The sequence below is a fragment of the Sminthopsis crassicaudata genome, chromosome 1, assembly GCF_048593235.1.
Source record: "Sminthopsis crassicaudata isolate SCR6 chromosome 1, ASM4859323v1, whole genome shotgun sequence".
NCBI lineage: Eukaryota > Metazoa > Chordata > Mammalia > Dasyuromorphia > Dasyuridae > Sminthopsis > Sminthopsis crassicaudata.
Window position 1 is genome coordinate 132,346,755 of NC_133617.1, and position 23,318 is coordinate 132,370,072.

Genomic DNA, 23,318 nt, shown 5'->3' on the forward strand with positions numbered 1-23,318 from the left:
GTCTGAGTCAGATTTTCAATAAACTCAACAGCATACCTATTGTAACAGGTTCCCCATCCACTAGTGGAGATCACACCAGAGAGTGCAAACTGGCAAATGAGGTTTTTAAATTTTTTCATGCCTCAAATCCTCCTGCCAAAAAAACCTAGCATTTTCCCCTTGAAATTTTCTCAGTTAATAAAAGATTAATGTGTTTCTTTTTCTCACTAAAAACAGCAATGTGGCTTTTGTTATATAGTCAAATACATTCTTTTTTTTTATTTTTCAGAAAAGAAAATCAGGACATCTAAAGTTCCATGTAACTAATATTTCAATCAAAACTGTAGAACTCTTCATAAAACTAGAATCACGGGAGCAGCTAGGTGGCGCAATGGATAGAGCACCAGCCTTGAATTCAGGAGGACCGGAATTCAAATTTGATCTCAGACACTTAACACTTCCTAGCTGTGTGACCCTGGGCAAGTCACTTAACCCCAGCCTCAGGGAAAAAAAAAAAGAAAGAAAGAAAAAAAACAAACAAACTAGAATCACAACATGTGAAATCTCAGAGAAACAGGCAAAAAGAGTAGAATCATAACTAGAGAGCTAGAGTGACCATCTATCCCACACTTGCATTTTATAGATGGAAAAATCAATATTAAATATTGAGTAAAGTGACTAATATTACATAGAGGGGGAAAAAAAAACTAGAGAGCCAATATTTAAACTCAAGTTCTCTCTCTCAAAATCCAGAATTCGTTCACTTATCACACTAAGTTTAATCCCTAGCACATTGTAATTAGTGTGCATTTGATTTGTTTACCAATACTTCGGAACCAAAGTGTTTTTTTTTTTTTTTTAATATATTTTTAACAAAGTTAAACGTTTAGTTAGGAATTTAGTATTTCCTTTGTAGTTAAGACCTGTGAGTCAAGTACTTCCATAGATTTTAATTGTAAAGGCATTCCTTGGTTATTATTATTATTTTTTTAAATGCCAGAAAGGAATTTGTGAGTTATCCTAACCCCATAAATTTATAGGTGAAGATGCTGAAGGAGTTATGTAATGTGCCCAAAGGCATAAGAGATAGTAAGTTATATACATAATATCACAAGGAATTGTATAGAAAATTGCCTTGAAGATATAGAACTACAATGTAAAGTAGAAATAGGAAAAAAAAAAAATCACCATTCACTACTTGAAAAAGATTCCAGGAGGAAAATTTATAAGCATGCTATAACTAAATTTCAACAATCCAAGGTTAAGGAGAAAATATTGCAAGCAACAACAACAACAAATTAAATACTGCAGAAATACAGTCACAAGACTTAGCAACTTCTACTCTAAATGGCTGTAGGTCCTGGAACAATAAATTACAAATAAAGTTGAGTATAATCCTGAACTTTAAAAAAAATGGTTATTATGCAAACAAAGGCTTTCAGATATTTTTAACAAAAAGACCATAATCCAATAGCAAATTCCACATAAAAGGTTGAGAAGGAATATAAGTAAAATATTAAAGTTTAAACATAGGCATTCATTAAGGTAAATCTGTTTATTTATTATATATAGGAAAATGTTGTTTGGTTTTGGAGATCAAATCCAGAACTTTTTTTCACAAAATTGCACTGCCTATTAATACCTTTACTTAAATATTTGCATAAATAATGTAAACATGATATATAGAAAAATGTTATAATAATATGCAGATTTAATGAATATCAGAACCTAGCAAATTCAAAACCAAAAACCAAATCAGTCTTTTCCTGGATACTTCTGGTGCCAAACAGTTTCCCCCCCCCCCCTTTCTTTTTTCTTTTTAGCTAAACATCTGGTATACCACTAGTCTTGTTAAAATCTGATCCTGTCTTCTTTCCTTCAGAAGCAGAAGAAATCCCCCAGACTGTACTTATTACAAAATTGCTATGGGTTTCAGGCAGCTACTAGAGCAGCTTTGGCAGTGAATGGCCTCAAGCTATTTTGAGTCTTAGAGGCTTGGAAAGGTCAGTTCTTCAGACCTTATTGCAAACCTACTTAAAAATGTTAATTTTGCCTATGACCTCTAGACATTCAATTTGTAAGTAGGTGATTACTCTAGGATCTTAACGATATCTTTGTCTGGAATAGTCTTTGGTGAATCTGACTAAGGTCCAGAGGAAATTCTTATTTGTTAGGTCTTGCTGTCACTCTCATATCTTGAGGCTTCTTTCTTCTTCCTTGCCATAACAGAAAATTTGGAGAAAAATATTATAAAATCCTCATACTTTCTGTATTACACTCTGTTTCCAGATTAAACCACTAAGTAACACCTAGGATCATTTTTTTTTTTTTTTTTTTTTTTTTTTTAATAATCAAGAGATGAGTTTCTGAGAACACCACAGACTGGACACTCAAATTAATTTCTAAAACTTTCTAAAGCATTTACCTAAATGGATAATATGTTGAACAGAATTAAAATGTATAGCCTGGGATTTGTGGTGATGAACTTGAAGCTAGAATAGAGTATATATATATATATATATATATATATATATATATATATATATATATATATATATATATATATATATATTTTTTTTTTTTTTTTTTTTTAATCTGAGGCTGAGGTTAAATGACTTGCCCAGGGTCACACAACTAGGAAGTGTTAAATGTTTGAGACCACATTTGAACTCGGGTCCTTCTGAATTCAAGGCTGGTGCTCTATCCACTATGCCACCTAGCTGCCCCCGAATAGAGTATATTTTAATTAAAAACTGTTAAGGGGTATAAATATAACTTTAATTTAAAAAATCTAACCAAAAAGTGTTTTTGTACATCCCAGGATAAGCTTGCTAATGCCCTCAACTTCATTTATTAAAAGCTGAAAGAGCTCTGAAGACTAGTTCTGAAGACTGGTTCAAGCTTCAGCAATATAAATCTTTCTCTTTTTCTTTTTTTTCCTCTAAGTTTCCACCATTATAATGTGAGCTCCTTGAGAGCAGGGTCTATGTTTCTGCCTTTATTTCCCTAGCACTTAGTGCTTGGCACATAGCTAATGCTTAATAAAGGCTTGTTGACTGATCCAGTTCCTTATAGTAACACACAGGAGCTCTTGGGTAGGAAGGGGAGGGAACCTCAAAAGAGTGGAAACTCCTGATTTGGGGAGAAATGAGTCCCATTCCTCAAGATCATCCAACACCCCCAAGAAAGAATAAATTGCATTTGGAAGAACATATCAACAAAAGGTGTTAATATTCAATTCAAGCTCTGATAGACTGAAAAAGAAAAAAAAAAATAATTTGGGAACTGGGAAACTTAGGTTCTGTTTTTGGCTATTTACTAGTTATAATGCCTTAGATAATTGATGAGCCTCTATGAAACTCAGTGGCTTCATTTTAGCCCTGATATTTATTAATTGTATAACTTTGGGCAACTGAAGTTTCTGAGCCTTAACTTCCTCATCTGTAAAGTAAGTGGCTTGAAATTAATAATATCTACCATCTAGAATTAAAATTGGAAATGACCATAAAAATCTGTAAAATCAAAGACTGGGACTAGGTTTTCATCCAAGTCTATAATCCTATAATTCTATGGATCCCTTTTACTTAAGCTGGAACTCCTAAAAGTTTTTTGTTTTTTACATTTTACAAGCTGCTACAAATGCTGCCAAAAGAAGCTTTGCTCTTCTGTTTCTCAATGACAAAAAAAAAAAAAAAAAAAAAAAAAAAAAAAAAAAAACATATGGTAAAATGCAAAGTTTGTAATAAATGATCTTTCATGTCCCTTCCAGCTTTTAAATTCCATGATTCTCTGATTCTTTGAACTTAAGAAAATATAGCCACTAGATATTAAACAATAATATCACAATTCAATTTACTCCACCCAGTCTAGGCAAGAATCACTTGTAGATAGAATTAACTCTTTCCCCCAGGAAATTAGAGGCTACCTTGCCTCACTACTTATAAAGCAAAATTTGGCAAAGTGTGTCAAAATCACAAAGTTTCTAAGATAGATTTGGAAAAGCATGGAAAATCAAACCTCATATTGGAAGAAAGTCAATCCACAGTAAAATGTGGAAGGGAAAGAAGAATTAATTACATCACAAGAGTTTAGCCAGGTTTCCTCTGTCTAGAAAGATCATGCTACCCTGTAAATACTATTTAGTTTCTTTTTTTTTTTTCTTTCCCAAATTTCTCAAATGAATGATCTACATGTTCTCTCCATTTTTCCTTATTTTTTATAGGAAGCCTTTTCAGTCTTTCCTAATCTTGGGATCTTGCCTCTGGAAATATTCTCAATTTATTCTGTATATAATTTATTTGTATGTAGTTATTTGCATGTTGTATCTCCCATTAGACTTTTGACCTTCTTCAGAATAAGGAGTATTGGGGGAGAAGGACATTGCTGGGTTTTCTTTTTTTATTTTGTTTTTAATTTTTTGCCTTTATTTTTACACTTAACAGTAAGGCTTCCTTCTTGATCTGTCTATGGAAGTTGACACCATTAACCTTTTGCCCTTTTGACTTTCCTGATTCTACACTATCCTGATTTTCCCCTTACCTTTCTTTTTTGGTTTTTATTGAAAAAGTTTGTCTTCTTCCCATTGGAGGCTTATAGGTAACTCTATATTATCACTTCTAAAGTATGATCTCTGTGTGTGTGTATGTATATGTATGTGTGTATGTATACTTAGACACTAAAGCCTCTTTGATATAATCTTCCAAATCTGAAATTCAACTCTACACCTATAAATCTGTAGCACAGTGGCCCATCTTTAACATTATACTGAGCCATTTTCATTTGAATTTCTTTCTTTCACCCCAAAACCAACATGTCCAAGTGAAACGATCATCTTTTTTCATTATTATTTTCTCTATTTCTATCAATTCTCATAGTTATTAAGGTTCAATGCCATGAAACCATCACTATTTTGACTTTCATTTACCATCTTTACTTATCACCTAAACTTATTGGTTTCTGCTTTTTAAATCTCATATTTGTCCTTTTCTTTCAATTTCCACTACTACTGCCCGTGTCTATGTTCTTGTGACTTCTTACTTGGATTATTAAATAGCCTCCTTCACCTAAATATCTCCTAATTCTTTCTGTATTACACTCTGTTTCCAGATTCATCTTTCTAAAATGTTATTCTGATTATGTTATTATCTGCCCCAAAACTTAATGTGATTTTTAATTGCCTGCAGGACAAATGTCAAATTCCTTGTCTTGAGAATCAAGGGCGAACTGGATTTGATGAATCCTTGGCATCATTCTCACATTATCTCAATTTCCCTCCACGAGCCCTATGTTTAAGCGAACTAATCTTACTGTTCACATCAAAAATAAAATCCCTGATCATTCTTTATATGCATATTTGTTCATGTTGTGTCACTTTTGCTTCCACCAAATAAATCCTACCCATCAGACCAAAATCTGAGAGTTGTAATAAATTGCAATTTTTTCTATGAGTCAATATAGAACTACAAGAACCAAAAAGCTAGTTAGATTTCATACTGAAAAAAAGAGATATGGTAACCAAGATAAGTTAACTTATAGTCCCATTATGTTTTGCTCTTTTCAGGCTACATCTGAAATACAATGCTCAATTCTGGGTGCCATGTTTCAGGAAAAAGCATTGATGAACTTGAGAAATGGGTATGGTTGATTTAGGATCTTAGACTTATACTAAAAAGAGGTTGAAATAACTAGTACTATGTAGCCTGGAGAATATGGGAATACTCTAGGATATCTGTAGTAGAGTTTATGAAAGCAGTAATTATGGATTTGAAAAAACTGACATAGATTAGATTTATTTTGTGTGACCTCAAAGGAAAGAACTAAGATCAATGGAGAGATGTTAATAAAGACTCAGTGTTTAGTTAAATAGACAGAAGAACTTCCTAAATTACTAGAGCTGCCCCCAAATAGAATAACCTGTTTCATGTGGATTAGATTCATACCTAGTGGAAGTAGGTTGGTGGTTAGATAACTACTTGTAAGAGAGATTCTTGATAATAGATTGTTTGGATTATAGGTCTGCTAATGTTTCTTCATACTCTGTGAATTCCACTGATTAAAGGTCCAAATGTCATTGTTTACAACATTTTTTATAGCCTTGTAGATCTATGATATACTCATCTTCAAAAATCCTTTGATTTTATTTTCTGAACCATTTATCCATAGTTTTCACATAACTGGTGCTCAATAAATCCCATTAATACATACCATAAGATAGACATAAAGCAAATAGGTCAATCACATTGTGAATTTTAAGAGTGCATTAGCTACACATGTCACAGGAATAATGGAAAGTTAAATCTCATTCCAGATTTACATAAATATGTTTTTCATGTTCTATGATATTATAAATTGTAATACCCTCTCTGGGTTCTGCCTCCCAATCTTTATGTATTTCAAATCTGTGGTTACTTCTCCAAAAGGACTACTCATATATCAGAGTTCAACGTTTGCTTTATAGTACTTCGTCCTAAAACTAAAGCTCATTATTTGCCTACTAAAATACTTACCTTTAAAACCTGTCTAGTAGAGATAATTATCTTAAAGCAAAAGCAATTCCTAAGCCAGCATAATGTTGGGAAAAATGGGTACAACCTGACTATTTGTAGTGAAAAACATACATAGAAAAATATATGATCAAAACAAATCATTTCTTTAGTAGTAAATGTATCCTTTCTTATTTTTGTAATAACTATATATTCCCCCCAGCATCTCTGCTGGGCAAATGGCTCATTTTTGTTTCCAAGGTCCAATTTATTATTTATTTATTCTACTCTAGACTACCCCGGAAATTTCTTTCTTTAAGCTTTCTTTGCTGTCAAAGGTCATACTCCTTGAAACTTCTTTGGGACACACTGTCTTCAGAAGTGGCAAGATTAGATTTTAAAAGACCACAGATGTGGAGCCAATCCTCAGCCAAATTCCCCCTACAATTTTATCATCTTTCACACTTCATAAAGAGATAAGTAGAGACATAAATTAGTATTTCATTTAACACATTAACATCTTTGATATCTTGGAAACTGTTACATGTCTATTCCTTGGTTTCTGTGATTAAATCAGCTAGACTGGTGGGTAAAGACATCTCCCTTCAAAATATAATATTTTTATATTTGAAATTTATAAAAAGGCATTTATTTTAGTAGGTTAAATGGCTTAAATTTTTTAGAAAAAAAAGAATGTAAAGAAATATATATAAACTATAGATATAAGCTGGCCAGTAATTCTATCCCAATGAAGCAAAAGTTTTAGTCATTAAAATTACATGTGTGCATTATTGGATCATTTTAATTTATTCAAAAAAATCATTAAATACCTTCTATGTACAAAGCACTTTATAGAATACAAAAAGTAAGAGGTGATTATTGCCCCCAAAGAATCATAATCAACTGAGAGTAACTAAACCATGAACTTTATAATAATGGAATAGAATAGAATGAAAACCATTTATTGTTGCTTACTGTATATCAAGAAGTAGAAGCAAACATTAAATAAGTGATATATGAGTCATATAAACAAATTGTTATAAAAGTTCAGAGAAGAAACAGAAAATGCCTAGTCAAAGCGATCAATGAAAATGTCATTGTTTAGGCTGCATTTTAGAAGGTATACAGAGGGTGAAATTTTAGATAGGAAGGGACTATGCAAAACTGAGGCAATGGTGTGAACAAAGATGCCAAAGTAGGAAAGTTCAATGCTTATTAGAGGTAAACTAGACAAATTTGTTTATGACATGGTTATAGGGAGTAATGACTAGATGTGACTAACTTTTGCTGTCATGTAAATAAAGCACACATTAATCCAAAAAAGATTGAATTTCAAAGACAGATACATTGGCAGCACTCAATTCCATCCCTGCTTCCATATACATTTTTAGAAAAAATTACATCTCTTTGAAAAGGAATCTATCCTTGAATTTTCAGTTATTTAAAAAAGTTAAGCACAAAACAGAGCATTTCATTTGTTCCTCTGCATTTTAAAAAAACATTCCTTATATTATAGTTCAAATACCCAGTGAAACTAAGATATTTTCATCAATCCAGATCCATGATCTGTGAGGTGAAGTGACTGCATATTTCACAATGATAATTTGTCATGGGACAGAATAATTGGGAAATAGCAAACTATTCCAATTTTCCTAAAACATAAGTTACAGAAACTGGAATGGAAGACAGAAAGGAAGGAAGGAAGGAAGGAAGGAAGGAAGGAAGGAAGGAAGGAAGGAAGGAAGGAAGGAAGGAAGGAAGGAAGGAAGGAAGGAAGGAAGGAAGGAAGGAAGGAAGGAAGGAAGGAAAGAAAGAAAGAAAGAAGGAAGGAAAGAAAGAAAGAAAGAAAGAAAGAAAGAAAGAAAGAAAGAAAGAAAGAAAGAAAGAAAGAAAGAAAGAAAGAAAGAAAGAAAGAAAGAAAGAAAGAAAGAAAGAAAGAAAGAAAGAAAGAAAGAAAGAAAGAAAGAAAGAAAGAAAGAAAGAAAGAAAGAAAGAAAGAAAGAAAGAAAGAAAGAAAGAAAAGTAGGGAAAGGAAGAAGGAAGGTTCTGCCGCCATTTTTTACCACTAGTTTTCTGCATGATACCAGGCAGGTCAAGTTACTTGTATGACCCTTATATGACCATAGATTTAGAGAGAAAAGGGACCTTAGAAGCCCCTAGTTCCACTTCCTCATTATATCAGTAAAGAACCTGAAGTACAAGGGTATAAGAGGACTTCTCTGGGCTTACAGAGTTAGTCAGTTGTAATGTACTTCTCTAAATTGTAATGTCCTCTGGGAGCAGATTTCTTAGGGGGCTTCTGGAGGCAGCCTTAGTTTCAGTTCAACGTAATCTCCTCAAATGCAGCCAGGAGTTAAAGTCCAAATCCTTTATTGTCTCTTCAAATCTTATCTCCTTCACTTGGGGCTCAGCTAGTTTTCTGGAGGCCTTCTGAATCTTGGTTTCAGTGTTCTCCATAGGACAGCCTGCCACCACTTCTCTGTCTTCCTTCAGTCTGTCCAACTGCCTCCTCTGGCTTCTGAATATTCTGGAGTCAATCCTGGTTGAGGCTCCTAGCTTATATATTCTCTCTTAAAAGTGGGAATCTTGTAGGACTCTAAAAATACTAAGTACATTAGTGAATTAGAGAACTGTTAAGTACCATGCTAAATTAGATAACTGACTTAGCACCTTGTAAGAATCCTAACAGTCAATAAATAACAGAGATGAGATCTGAATCCAGCTCCTCCTGACTCTAAATCTAGTTTCTATTCTCTTTGCTATTGTTTGTTTAGTTGTTTCAGTCATGCAAGACTCTTTCTGACTCCATTTGGGGTTTTCTTGGAAAAGATACTGGAGTAATCTATCATGTCCTTCTCCAGTTCATTTTACAGATTAGGAAGTGAGATAGTTAAGTGACTTGCCCAGGGTCATATGGCTAATAAATATTTCAGCCCAGATTTGAATTCACAATGATGAGTCTTCCCAGTGCTCTATTCAATGTGCCCCCTAACTGCCCTTTGCTCTCTCTCTATATTTTTTTTAATCTCCTTTACCTTTAGAATAAAAGGGTTAGAACTGATGATATCTAAAGACTTTCTATAGCTCTAGAAATCAATCATCCCTTTCACAGTAAATACATTGGCAGTTTTACTTGAGGGCCCTGCCCCTCTTTTGGTCCCCACTCATTGCCTTAGGGAAAAGTTTGAGGTTTTTCCCTGAATTGAAACTTTGCATTCTGTGTGTCCACACAAACTACTGCTATTGCTTCACACCCACACCTTTAGCCAGCCACAGAAATGTTCCAGTAGTTTGCTGATTCAGCAAAGCAAGGGAATTATCATCCCCATAGATGGTCTTGAATTATCAAGCGGCTGTATGCACTCTGAAAACAAAGATTGCTCTCCAAAGACCATTATGTGCTACATATGTTTTCCTTCTCTCTAAGACTCTGGGGGGAAATACATCAACTTATGAATAAATACTGTGGCCTTTAGAACAATTGAAGCACACACAAGTGTGTGGAAGGTTAGAATAGCTTTTCCACATAGGAAAGAAAGTGTGACCCTGTCAAAAGGACCATAACAGGTCATATTCCTCCCTCCTCTGTTTGGAAATAAAACATCCAATGTGCCAAATTGGTTTCTAATGGTGTTTAATGGATCAGAACAACAACTATATTTTGACTTATTCTCATTCTAGCGTGTAATTTCAAAACTTTAATAGAGGAAATTTAAAAAAATATTTTCTCTGTGTGTATACATGTATATATACATACATGCATACATACATATATACATATACAAATATATAAGTTTTAAATTATTATACATTATTAATAAATATGTAATATATTATATAATATAGATATTCATTATAGATAAGATTAATAGAATGGTATACTATAAAGTATATCTCATAACTCATCAGATGAGTTTTAATCTTCTTCTGATACTTACTGTGTGAGCTTGGGCATGTTGATTAATATTTCTAGGTCTGAATTCCTTCATCTTTAAAATGGAAGAGTTGAATTAAGTCTAAAGTCGCTCCCATCTCTAAAATCCAATGATTTTATGTTCATTTTTTCTTGTCTCATAATCTCATGTTTATTTAAGACTTTCAATTCTACTATTCATTTAGTTAATTTAGCATTACTTTGACCAGTCTTGATATTAAATGCCCTGTGCAATTGGTCACATCTGGTGTATTCAATAAGAAAATCAAATCAAGGCTTTGTCATAGAATCCCATAGCTAAGAACTGAAAGGAAACAATAATTCTATGATTGTTTCATCCAACACATTCGTGTTATAAATAAGAATACTAAAGCCAGAGGAAAGTAGATAAAATATCAAGGGTCAAGCAGCACTCGTAAGTAGTAAAGTAGCAAACCTTATGACACTTATTGTTGAGACCTAACTAGATGATTTGCACTACAAAACAATTTCTATTCCATGAATCTTTAATCTTCTGTGGATTCTGATTCAACACTACCGTACAATGATTCCCCCATTATTTTTTGTAGGTATTTTGCAATATGGAGCTTACAGGAGGAGGATGGACAGTAATACAACATCGTGAAGATGGGAGTCTGGATTTTCAAAGAGGTTGGAAAGAATATAAAATGGTAAGATAAATGCTTGATCCTAGTTTGGAATGTTTTACTGTCAAGTTATTTGTATTACACTATTCAACTCTCAAAAAACAAAATCTAATAATAATAATATATCCCCCATTATTTTAAGTCAACTTTGTAGAAACTTTGTAGCAGGATAAATTTATGATAGTGACATTTCCCTCAAATATAACACAAAGTTTCATATATGCATAATGTGAAACAATCTCTGAGTAAGATGGAATATTAAGCCTGTTAGTAGAATGTTGACTGCATTTAGACTTCTAATCATCATAGACTGAGCCTCTTTTAATAATCAAAAATCTTTTAATTTCTATCATATACAAAGTTTATCTTGCTATTAATTTGTAAACCTCTTGAAAGCAGCAGAGACTATTTAAAAATACTCTCTGAATGTCTAGGGCCTTGCATAGTAATTATAAATTATAGTAAATGCTTAATATATGTATGTGGAATTGTCAGGTTAAAATTTTATCCCTTCTTGTATAGGGGACACTTTTGGCAATAGATCATGCTTAGGAATGGGAATGGTATTACACCCATATTAGTTTGCTTCATCTTTGTGCTTATGTATAGATGATAATGGTGTTCATTTACCATCAATAGAAGTATTTTGAGTTATTTTTTTTTTCCTAGTAGCTTTAAGGAATTTAGAGTGAAACACATACAATCTCATTGCATTGCTCATGACTGAACATAAGCAAAATGACTACCATGAATATAATTGTTGTTTTGTACCAAGATAGTGAAATGGAGAAATTCCATGAAGAATGTGATAAGATTTTTCAAAACAAGTCAACTATGCTTTTATATATTTATTGAGATGAATATTAAATTGGGCTCAGGGAGGATGGTGCAGAGAGATGACTATTGTATTCTCTTAACTTTAAGAATCTATGATAGCAAAAGGCAAATGTGAGTTGAAAATTATGATTCATTTTTAAATAAGTCAAAGATTTGTAGATTATTCATAGAATTGTTGATAGAATAAACTGCTTGAGAACTAGATATTCTTCAAACAAAGGCTAGATGACCACTTGTGTGTGATGTAAAGGGTATATATTTTAAAGTATATATTGGACTATTTGGCTTCTAAATTGATTTTTTGTGATTTCATGGTTTGAAGTACAAAGAAGGCTCAAGAAATATGTTTTGTTGCCTGAGGTTTTAGAGGCTCTTGAATATGAATGACAAGATATGAGTTTTCTTAGGGAAAGAAGGACAATGGGAACTTTGATGGCATCATAGCTGTGTATTAGGAAAATTATTCTTATTTTGTATCTACTATGAAAAATGAGTTTCAAATGAGTAATATTAGAACAAACATAATTAAGTCAAACTGGGTACTAGATTTATCTGAGATAATACTCAAAAAAGGACTAAGTACTTGAAACTGTTTCCAGTCTCATTTTTAGGAAAAAAAATATTCTAGAGTAATGAAATAGAAATGATCACAACACATCTGTGTTTTAGAAATTTTAAGAAGTGAGAAATAGCATATTACCAATGTAAATGGACAAAAGTGCTGGTTTACAACAGCAGAGACAAGTTCCCATTGGAAACCCGTGTGGCATTTTGGACAAGGAGTTTTAGGTCTTCTCTCACCCTATCTTCTCACTCTATCTCCATATCTACATTGAGCTCTTAGATGTCCACCTTTTCCACATTGAAAATATTGACAAGTTTCTCTAGAAGTCCCTTGCCAGGAGGGACCCTGTCTTTCCATGTTCGTCATAGTCTGGGTATAATAAGCATTGGTGCCCACTGTAGCATAGCATCTTATGATCTCCTCTCAAGAAGCATCTTTGTGTAGTCCCCATATAATTCTTTTGCAAACCTCATTGGCACTTTCCATAGACAAATGTCTGGTCATTATTTCTGTAGCTGCATTTTCTTCAGTAGTTCTTTTGACAGTGGTTTGCAGACGTCCTACAAAATCCACAAAAGATTCATTGGGACTTTGCTCTATTTTAGTGAAAGCCTCCCTTCGATCTTTCTGTTTGGGGAGGGAACCCCAAGCTTTAATTGCAGCCTTAGAAATTTGCTCATACACTGTTATGTGATAATCAATCTGTTCTGAATCCTCTCCATAGTGACCTTCACCAGCTAATTGCTCAAAAGTGAATTGTGTGTTAATTCTTGTTTCCCTATTGTGTCTGACTTGAATCCTACATAATTCATGATACTCCAAAAGCCACAACAAGTTTTTTCCAGGTTCTAAACATGTACTTGCTATGGATTTCCAATCATTAGGGGTTAGGATTTCATAAGCCAAATTATCTAGTAGCATTTTAACATAAGAGGATGTAGTGCAACCTTTTTTTCAAATCCTTAATTTTATCCAAATCAAAAGGAGTATTTCATCTTTTTTTTTTGACCTGAAGAGTCAAATTCTTCAATCACAGCATATGCAGCTATAAAATCACTTACATCCTGACCTTCTCTCTTAGCTTTAATCAATGTTTTTTCTAATCTAGTCATAGGCTGCTTCACAGGTGATTCTGTTTGTGTTTCTGTCTCTTCCCCTCTTCCTTCTCCTTCCACTCATGAAGGGTTAATTGAGGGAGGAGATGAAAAATGCTCCTGTTGCTCAGAATTGTACTTAACTCCATTGTTATCTGATTCATCCTTTTCACGTAGTTTAGTTGGATCCTCCCCTTTTTGTTCTTTCTTCTTTTTCCTTATTCTATAGCTTATATAATTTCCTAAAGCCAGTTGAATTAAATTGTATGTGGTAAGTGTATCTTTGGAAATTAAGTTAGGTCCATTTTTGTTGTAGTATTGACAAAATTCCTCTCCTACTAATTTCCATTCCTCTATAGCCAATTCTTTTTCCATAGAAAAACAAGGACATATGACCTGCACAGTTTTTAAAAGTTCAGTGATCTCCTCAAAAATTATAATCAATCCTTAGCTTTTCACAACCTTGACAATGCTCTCTAAACATTTTCCTTGAACAGAAACAGAAGGTTGTTTTCTAAAAAATTTGCCCTATTTGGCTGAAATTCTACTTTACCTCTTTAACAACGAAGCCAGGAGTTATATTGTGTCCTTCAAAGTCTTGAATCTTTTCCTATCAGAATATCTCCAGCCAACTTCAGTGTCTAGCTCTCTCTGAATCCAAAGCCTCCAGAGAGCAGGAAGGGAATGAATCAAACTCCACCTCCAAGAGTGGGATTGTGAGCTTCTGTGGGCTTGTGGGAGCTCCTTGCTTATATGTTGTACACTGAGCATACACCAATCATTTCATCACCATTATTTGTTATAGGATTAAATCAATGCTAAATTAGATTTAATCATTGTCTCCTCAATTTCACTCAGTACCTTGTTTCAAGTTCTGGCCCATAACATCTCCTTGTAGGATCAAATCAATTGTCTCCATTCATTCCAGTGACTTAGCACCTAGTAATAATAATAACACATATACACACACACACATATACATGCATACCAACAGAAACACTAAAATACAGATGTTTCAGACATAATTTTCCTTATTTGATCAAAACTTGTTTTCACTCTCTCTTCTTATACATATCCCTCTTAAAAATATTCCTCACTTTTGTTGTGGCTCTGTTCCTTCAGCATTTAATATCCATTTATGAGCTATGTAAGGTTTTTGAACTTTCATCATTAGCACAAATTTTCATGTTCTATTAAGTTAGATTTTGAAGGATGGAGAGTAAGAAATGCATAGATGTCAAATGTAGATGTAGAGATATCAAGATCTCTAAAATTCAGAGATACCTGTTCAGATGTATATGTGAATCTGATTAGAATCAAAGTACAGTGATAACATTCCACAAATGGGAGAGAGAGGGGATAACATTCCTATAACTGTTTTTCTCATTGTTAAGACAAATAATTTTTAATATTGGTGATATTCCAAAGCAGAGAATTATACACCATATCATATTAAATGTCTTGGCAAACTAGACATTTAAAAGAAGAGTGACATGTAAAGCATGGAATTGATCTTTATCTTTTAAGTATTTACCAAAAATCTTAATTTTTAGGAAATGATTTTTCATTATTGGAATGTTGTTTAAGTTATACTGGAGTCTTAGCCTTTTAAGGCTATCAGCTTCTGTTTGATAATAAACATTTTCATACAGTTATTTTCTTTTAATATACTAAAACTTGTAAAGTATTTCAGATATATATTATTTCCAGAATGTTTAGGAAATGTAACATTTCTGATTGCCGAGGCCATATTATAAGAATTGATGGCCTTGTTTTAACTTGAATTGATCACACTAAAACAAGTGGTCAGTGATGGCCTTCCTTCAGCATTGATCTTTTGCCTAAAAGAAATGTAATAATTTTCTGTTCTTTAAAAAATATCTAGCAATAGCCTTTTTATTTTCAAAATACACGTGGAGATAATTTTCAACATTTAGCCTCACAAAACCTTGTGTTCCAAATTTTTCTCCCTCCCTTCCCCCAACCTCCCTCCTTTTGACAAGTAATCCAAAATAGGTTAAATGGGTTCAATTCTATAAAAAATATTTCCACATTTATCATGCTGCACAATAAAAATTAGATCAAAAAAAGGAAAAAAATGAGAAACAAAAATAAAACCAAGAAAACAACAAAAAGGTAAAAATGCTATGTTGTGATCCATGTTCAGTCCTCATGGTCCTTTTCTTGGATGCAAATGGCTCTCTCCATCACAAATCTATTGGCATTGTCCTGAATTACCTCATTGTTTAAAATATCCTAGTCTCTCACAGTTGATCATCATATAATCTTGCTGTGTACAATGTTCTCTTGGTTCTACTCACTTCACTTAGCATCAATTCATGAAAGACTCTCCATTTAAAAGACTTTTTGAAATCATCATGCTGATCATTTCTTATAGAACAATAAACCATTACATTTATATATCATAACTTATTCAGCCATCCTCTAACCGATGAACATCCACTCAGTTTCTAGTTCCTTGCCACTAAAAAAAGGGCTGCTGCAAACATTTTTGCAGATGTGGTCCTTTTCCATTTTTTTTTTTAACAATCTCTTTGGGATACAATCCCAGTAGAGCCACTGCTGCATCAAAGGGTATTCCCATTTTGATAGCCCTTTGGGCATAGTTGCATATTGCTCTCCAGAATGGTTGGATAAGTTCACAATTCCACCAACAAAGTATTAGTGTCACAGTTTTCCCACACACCTTCCAAAATTTATTATTATCTTAGCCAATCTGAAAGGTGTCTAGTGGTACCTCAGAGTTGTCCTAGTTTGCATTTCTCTGATCAATAGTGGTTTTGAGCATTTTTTTTTCATATGATTAGAAATGGCTTTAATTTTTTTTATCATATCCTCTGGCCATTTATCAATTGGAAAATAACTTCTATTCTAAATTTGAGTCAATTCTCTATATATTTTAGGAATGAGGCCTTTATCAGAATTTTATCAGAACTGTACTCTAGATGTAAAAAATTTCCCCCAGTTTTCTGCTCCCCTTCTAATCTTGCCTGTATTGGTTTTGTTTGTGCAAAACTTTTAAAATTAACATTCAAAATCATCCATTTTTCATTGCATAATGGTTTCTATTTCTTCTCTGGTTATAAATTTCTTTTTTTTCCCCTCAGATCTGAGAGATAGACTATTCTTTATTCTCCCAGTTTGCTTATAGTATTACCCTTTACATCTAAATCATGAACCCATTTCTACCTTATCTTGTTAGGTAGGTACCTTATAGAGTCTTATATGTAGGTCAATGCCTAATTTCTGCTATATTGTTTTCTAATTTTCCCAACAATTTTTGTCCAGAAGCTGAAGTCTGGGTTTATCAAACATTAGATTACTATAATCATTGGCCATTGTGTCTTGTGAACCTAACATATTTCACTCATCAACTATTCTATTTCTTAACCAGTACTAAATAGTTTTGATCAGAGCTGCTGTAGAATATAGTTTTAGGTCTGGTACAGTTAGGCCACCTTCATTTGCATTTTTTTTTCATTAATTCCCTTGAAATTCTTGACATTTTTCTCTTCCAAATGAATTTTGTTATTTTTTTTTTGTAGCTCTATAACGTAATTTCTTGGTGGTTTGATTAGTATGGCACTGAATAAGTAAATTAATTTAGGTAGAATTGTCATTTTTGTCATATTAGCTCAGCCTAGAAACATAGTAATTTTCAATGTCAGTCTTACCAACTTCTCTTGATTGAAAAAATTTATTGTCTGTTCTTGAGGTTTCTTTGAGGAAAAAAAACTTCCAATTTCAATTTTTAAAAAAGGATCTACAGAATATTTTTATCTCAATTCAGTCCAATTCAACACGCTTTTATTAAGTATTAATCAGTAGTAGGTTCAGGAGATCAAAAGACAAAGTGAAAAAGTACTCTTTTTTTCAAAAGTAAATAACTTGTAAGCAAGTAATTAGATTCAGGATAAATGGAACTAATTGGAGAAAATATTAACAACAAAAGCAATGAAGAAATATTTCCTATGAGAGATGATTTCTCAACTAAACCTTGATAGAAGCCAGGGATTGGAAGAGGCAACTCTGAAGAGGAATTGAATTCTAGACATGAAAACCTGTACAAAGGCAAAGAGGTAAGAGATGTCAGGTTAAGATCAGATAATGACAAATATGCTGGTTTGGCTGAAATGAAGAATGTTTGATAGAAATAAATATACATTTAACCTGTAAAGGGTGGGCTTGAACCAGACTGTGGAAGGTTTTTAATATCAAGCTAAAGAGTTTATATTTTATCCTAGAAGAATTAGGGGGCAAATGAAGCTTCCTGAACTAAGGAATGATTATGATTATGCATTGGGGAGATTATTTTTGTAATTGTCTAATATTGACCAAGACTCTCCAGGAGATGGAATGCATTGTCAGGGAAAGTGCAATGACTACCTGGCTTGCCATCAATATAGCAGAAGAATGCTTCTAATCACATAGTACTGGATTTGAAATCAGAGGATCTAGGTTTATTCCCCACTTTATTGCTTTCTACTTTTGTAGCTTTGGTCAAGAATCTTAATCCCTACATTATTCATTTTCCTTAACTATAAAATGTGAGGGTCACAGCAGATATCTTTTAATGTGCCCTAAAATCAGGATCTTCTCATAAAAGTTACACACTCCCAGAGAAATAAACAGCCTACCAATACACACACTAAAAATAGATGTTCTCATTGGCATTTTAAAAGTTTTCACATTGTGAAGTTTAGCCTTGGCCCAGAAGGCACTTTCACTAGTTTTGCTTTTACTTGGTTTCTGTAATGAAGAGATTTCAATCACTTCAGATTCATTAAAGTCAATACCCCTGCTGCAATTTACAAAGCCAAGAGGTCTGTCTGGCTTGCTTGTTTTATTAATAGGGTATTAAGGAAATGTTATAAACTTTTTCTGACCAAAAGAATAATGATTTTGTATATTGTATAAGTAATAATTGCTGCTAGTAGAATTGTGCCAGGCACATAGTAATTGATTAATAAATATTTAGTCTTTATCTATCATCTATCATCTATCTATCTATCTATCTATCTATCTATCTATCTATCTATCTACCTACCTATCTATCAATTTTTACACTATTGCCATTGACTGTATGAGAAGGAGATTGTGATTGGATAAAGACCATGCTATGTAAGGTGTTCTGTTGAATGAAATGGAATACTTAGCCTGTACAACATGATATCTGGGAGCAGAAAAGATGACAGATGAATATAAATATTTGAAGGGCTTCCATGTTGAAAAGGGATTATCCTTGCTCTTTTTGTCCCCAGAGAAGAGCAGAACTAGTTTCATTGAATGGAAGCAGATTTTGGCTTGATGCAAAGAAATTCTTCCTGATTATTTGAAAAATGGAAACTGTCTTCAATATTACTGGAAGTCTTGAAGCAGTTTGAATATCTATTGGTTTCAGAAATATTCTAAAAGGATTTCAAGCTCAGGTAGGAGTTGGAATAGATAAACCCATGGAGGACTCTTTCCACTCTGTGAATTCTGTGATAATCATACCACAAGGCTCTAATTTACTACCTGGCGTTGATTTCAGCACTATGAAGAAGATAAATAAAAATACAAATAAACCTATTTGCATAGTGTTTCTTATTGACAACAAACTTTAATATTAAAATCCAAGTTCTGTGTAGTTAGAGGTTGTTATTTTTTTTTGTTGTTTTAATTGTAGAAATTAAAGCCTATTTGCAACTAAGCAGGGAAGCTATTGATAAATGAGGGGAATATTAAGCATACTTTGAAGTATTTAAATTTTTAAAAAAGTATTTTGAGCTTTTCTCTAAATTTTCAGACACCTATGCTGATCTCCTAAGCATTGGGAAAGGGAAACTGCCTAATTTTACTTTGTGGCCTCTGGAAAGACAAAGTTCTATAACAGACCAACTTATTAGATGTTTTATGTAGTTATTTATCTTACAGAAGATGAACCCCATAGGATATACCAAGTGTGTCTGGTTTCAATTCATCTATAAAAAGTCAACACTTCCTATGAGCATTATCAGGCAAAATAAATAAAGTAACAGAGATAATTGTTTTATGAACTTGGAACAACATGAAGCAAATTGAATAGTCCTCCAGGTTTTGGCAAAGCTAATGAAAAGTGATTTTTCCCTTTCCTATTAATACATTTCTTGAGTAAAAAGTGGTCTCTAGAGTTTTATTGTTGATTTTTAAACTAGTATTTGTTTTTAGCAAAATTCCATCATTTTTACTTTGATTGTAATTTGAGGCAAAATGATCTTAAATGTTAATTTGCCATCTACAATAAATATAGTGTTTGAATTATAGTAATAAACCTTTTCATATCAGTATAACAGATAACTGAACAGCATCATTATAGTATAATGGCATAATATCCACAGATCTTATTTACTAACATGATTGTCTGATATTTTTTCCTTTCTGTCCTTACTTCCTTTCCTTCTTTCTTTCCTTCCTTCCTTCCTTCTCACCTTCTCTCCCTCCCTCCTTTCTAATTTCTCTAGCTTCTCTATTTTTTCTTTCATTTCTTTTCATAATCTTTTGTTTCTCTACTCTTTTGCATTTTGTTCTCTCCTCTTCTTTGTTTCTTTTTTTCTTTCATCTCCTGTCTTCTTTTCTCTTTTCCTCTTATCTTGTCTCCTCTCTTTTTTCCCTCTTTCATATTTTCTCTTTTCTGTTCTCTTCTCTCTTCTTCTCTCCTCTTTTTTTCTCTTTTCACTTCTTTTCTTCATTTATTGGACACTGGATATATACATAGTTCTGTGCTAGGTGCCCAAAGGAGATATACTAAAAAGTAAAGGAGTATCTAATCTCCCTAGGGAACTTAAAAACATTTTGAAATAAATGACACAATTACCCAGAGCCATCTATTGCAAAATTCTGAATCATGAGCCAAAATAATTTCATGAAAATGCATTTTATATTTCCTAATTTTTGATTGTAAGCATCAACATATCTAACATATTCAGAGTGGACAAAAGACTTTATATAATGAAAAACATATATAAGGGTTCCTAAAAATGAAATCAAAACATAATTTATCTATTAACCCATAGGGTAGGAAATGTGAAGGAAATATTCGATACATATTTCCTGTTCTCTCAATGCACTGATTATATCTCTTGCTCTCACTTTCTCACTCTCACTCTGGCTCTCTCCTTGTCTCTCATTTCAGATATAAGCTAACAATAATTTCAGGGTGGTTTGGATCTGGAGTGAAGTAAGGCATAGTAGGTGGTTCTCTTTTTTTCTTCCTTTTTATTGTAGAACTATTAATTTAGATGTGTGAAAATTCTCATTTACTAGATCTAGAATGGTAAAATAATACTTTAATAATGCCAAATTACCACTAGACCTACACAACAGTGGGTCTGTCACTTCTAATTTTAGAGAGTTTGCTTGAGGAACTAAGAGATTGTTTCTTTTCATATATTCAGTATAATATCCATTCAGAGATTATGTTTGAATCTAGATCTTTCTAATAGAGCCAGTAATATCTGGTTACTACGAGTTCTCATCTATGATACACAACTTTTTTATGAGAGTCTATGGATCACCAGAAAAGGCCTGGAGTATAGAAATAAATCAATTACTCGAACAAGTAGAAATGAATGACTCAAGGAGAAACCAAGAGGTAGTTAAGCAAAACCAGAGAAATGAAACAATTGAAAAGAATGTCAAGTACCTTATTAGAAAGACAACAGACCTGGAAAACAGATCCAGGAGAGACAATTTGAGAATAATCGGACTCCCTGAAAAATGTGAGGAAAAAAAGAGCTTAGACACTATTTTCGAGGAAATTATCAAAGAGAACTGCCCAGACGTTTTGGAAACGGAGGGTAAAATAGACATTGAAAAAATTCAACGATCACCTACTGAAAGGGACCCTAAAATCAAAACTCCAAGAAATATAGTGGCCAAGTTCAAGAACCATCAGACAAAGGAAAAGATATTGGAAGCTGCTAGAAAAAATCAATTCATATTTGGAGGATCCACAATAAGGATAACCCAGGATCTAGCAGCGTCCACATTGAAAGAACGAAGGGCCTGGAACATGATATTCCGAAAGGCTAAGGGACTTGGTATGCAGCCAAGAATAACTTACCCAGCAAGAATGAGCATCGTTTTCCAGGGAAGAAGATGGACATTTAACGAAATAAATGAATTCCATCTATTTTTGATGAAAAAACCAGACCTACATAAAAGGTTTGATCTTCAAATACAGAACACAAGAGATTTCTAAAAAGGTAAAAAGAAATCTTGAGAACTATACTTCTGTCAAAAAAATATGTAAAGAACATATGTACAATTTGTCTTAGAAACTAGAGGTGGAAAGGAGATTATATCATAAAAAACTGTAAAGTGGTGGTACTACATCTCATGAAGAGGCAAAGGTAACCTATTATATCTGAGAGAAAGAAAGGAGGGAGATGAACATAGCGTGTATCAATAGACATATTCGATTTATGGTGAAACTTCTTCCACTTCATTGAAAAGTGAAAGGGAAGGAGTAAGCTAAGGGGAAGGGAATACAGAAATTGTGAGGAAAAGGGGTAAAATAAGGGGAGGAACTTTAAGGTGGGGGAGGGATCCTAAAAAGGGAGGGCTGTGAAAAGCAAGTGGTGTTCACAAGTTTAATGCTGGGTAGGGGGGTAAGAGGGAAGGAAAGGGGAAAAGCATAACTAGGGGTTAACAGGATGGCAAGCAATATAGAATTAGTCATTCTAAACATAAATGTGAATGGGGTAAACTCCCTCATAAAGAGGAAGCAGTTAGCAGACTGGATTAAAAGTCAGAATCCTACTATATGTTGTTTACAGGAAACACACCTGAAACAGGGTGAGACATTCAAACTAAAAGTAAAAGGGTGGAGCAGAATCTATTATGCTTCAGGCAAAACCAAAAAAGCAGGAGTTGCCATCCTCATTTCAGATCAAGCAAAAACAAAAATTGATCTAATTAAAAGAGATAAGGAAGGGCATTATATCCTGCTAAAGGGTAGCATCAATAATGAAGCAGTATCAATATTAAACATATATGCACCAAGTGGTGCAGCATCTAAATTCTTAAAAGAGAAATTAAGAGAGCTGCAAGAAGAAATAGATAGCAAAACTATAATAGTGGGAGATCTCAACCTTGCACTCTCAGAATTAGATAAATCAAACCACAAAATAAATAGGAAAGAAGTCAAAGAGGTAAATAGAATACTAGAAAAGTTTGATATGATAGATCTTTGGCGAAAGCTAAATGGAGCCAGAAAGGAGTATACTTTCTTCTCAGCAGTTCATGGAACCTATACAAAAATTGATCATATACTAGGGCATAAAAACCTCAAAATCAAATGCAGTAAGGTAGAAATAGTAAATGCATCCTTTTCAGACCACAATGCAATCAAAATTACATTTAATAAAAAGCCAGGGGAAAATAGACCAAAAAAGAATTGGAAATTAAATAATCTTATACTAAAGAATGATTGGGTAAAACAGCAAATCATAGACATAATTAATAACTTCACCCAAGAAAATGACAATAATGAGACATCATACCAAAATGTGTGGGATACAGACAAAGCAGTAATAAGGGGAAGTTTTATATCTCTACAGGCTTACTTGCATAAAATAGAGAAAGAGAGGGCCAGCAAATTGGGCTTACAACTAAAATTGCTAGAAAAGGAACAAATTAAAAACCCCCAGACAAACACAAAACTTGAAATTCTAAAAATAAAAGGTGAGATTAATAAAATTGAAAGTAAAACAACTATTGAATTAATTAATAAAACTA

The 23,318-nt window shown here is 33.1% G+C and overlaps 1 protein-coding gene across 2 annotated transcripts in view; it reads left to right on the forward strand.

The window, feature by feature from the left end:
* Window positions 1-23,318, forward strand: part of ANGPT1 (angiopoietin 1) — a 315,373-nt gene that overhangs the window by 237,018 nt on the left and 55,037 nt on the right. For both annotated transcript variants that reach the window (XM_074267098.1, XM_074267107.1), the window contains exon 6: window positions 10,965-11,066. In XM_074267098.1, the coding sequence (XP_074123199.1) occupies window positions 10,965-11,066 (102 nt within the window). The remainder of the gene's footprint in view (window positions 1-10,964; window positions 11,067-23,318) is intronic.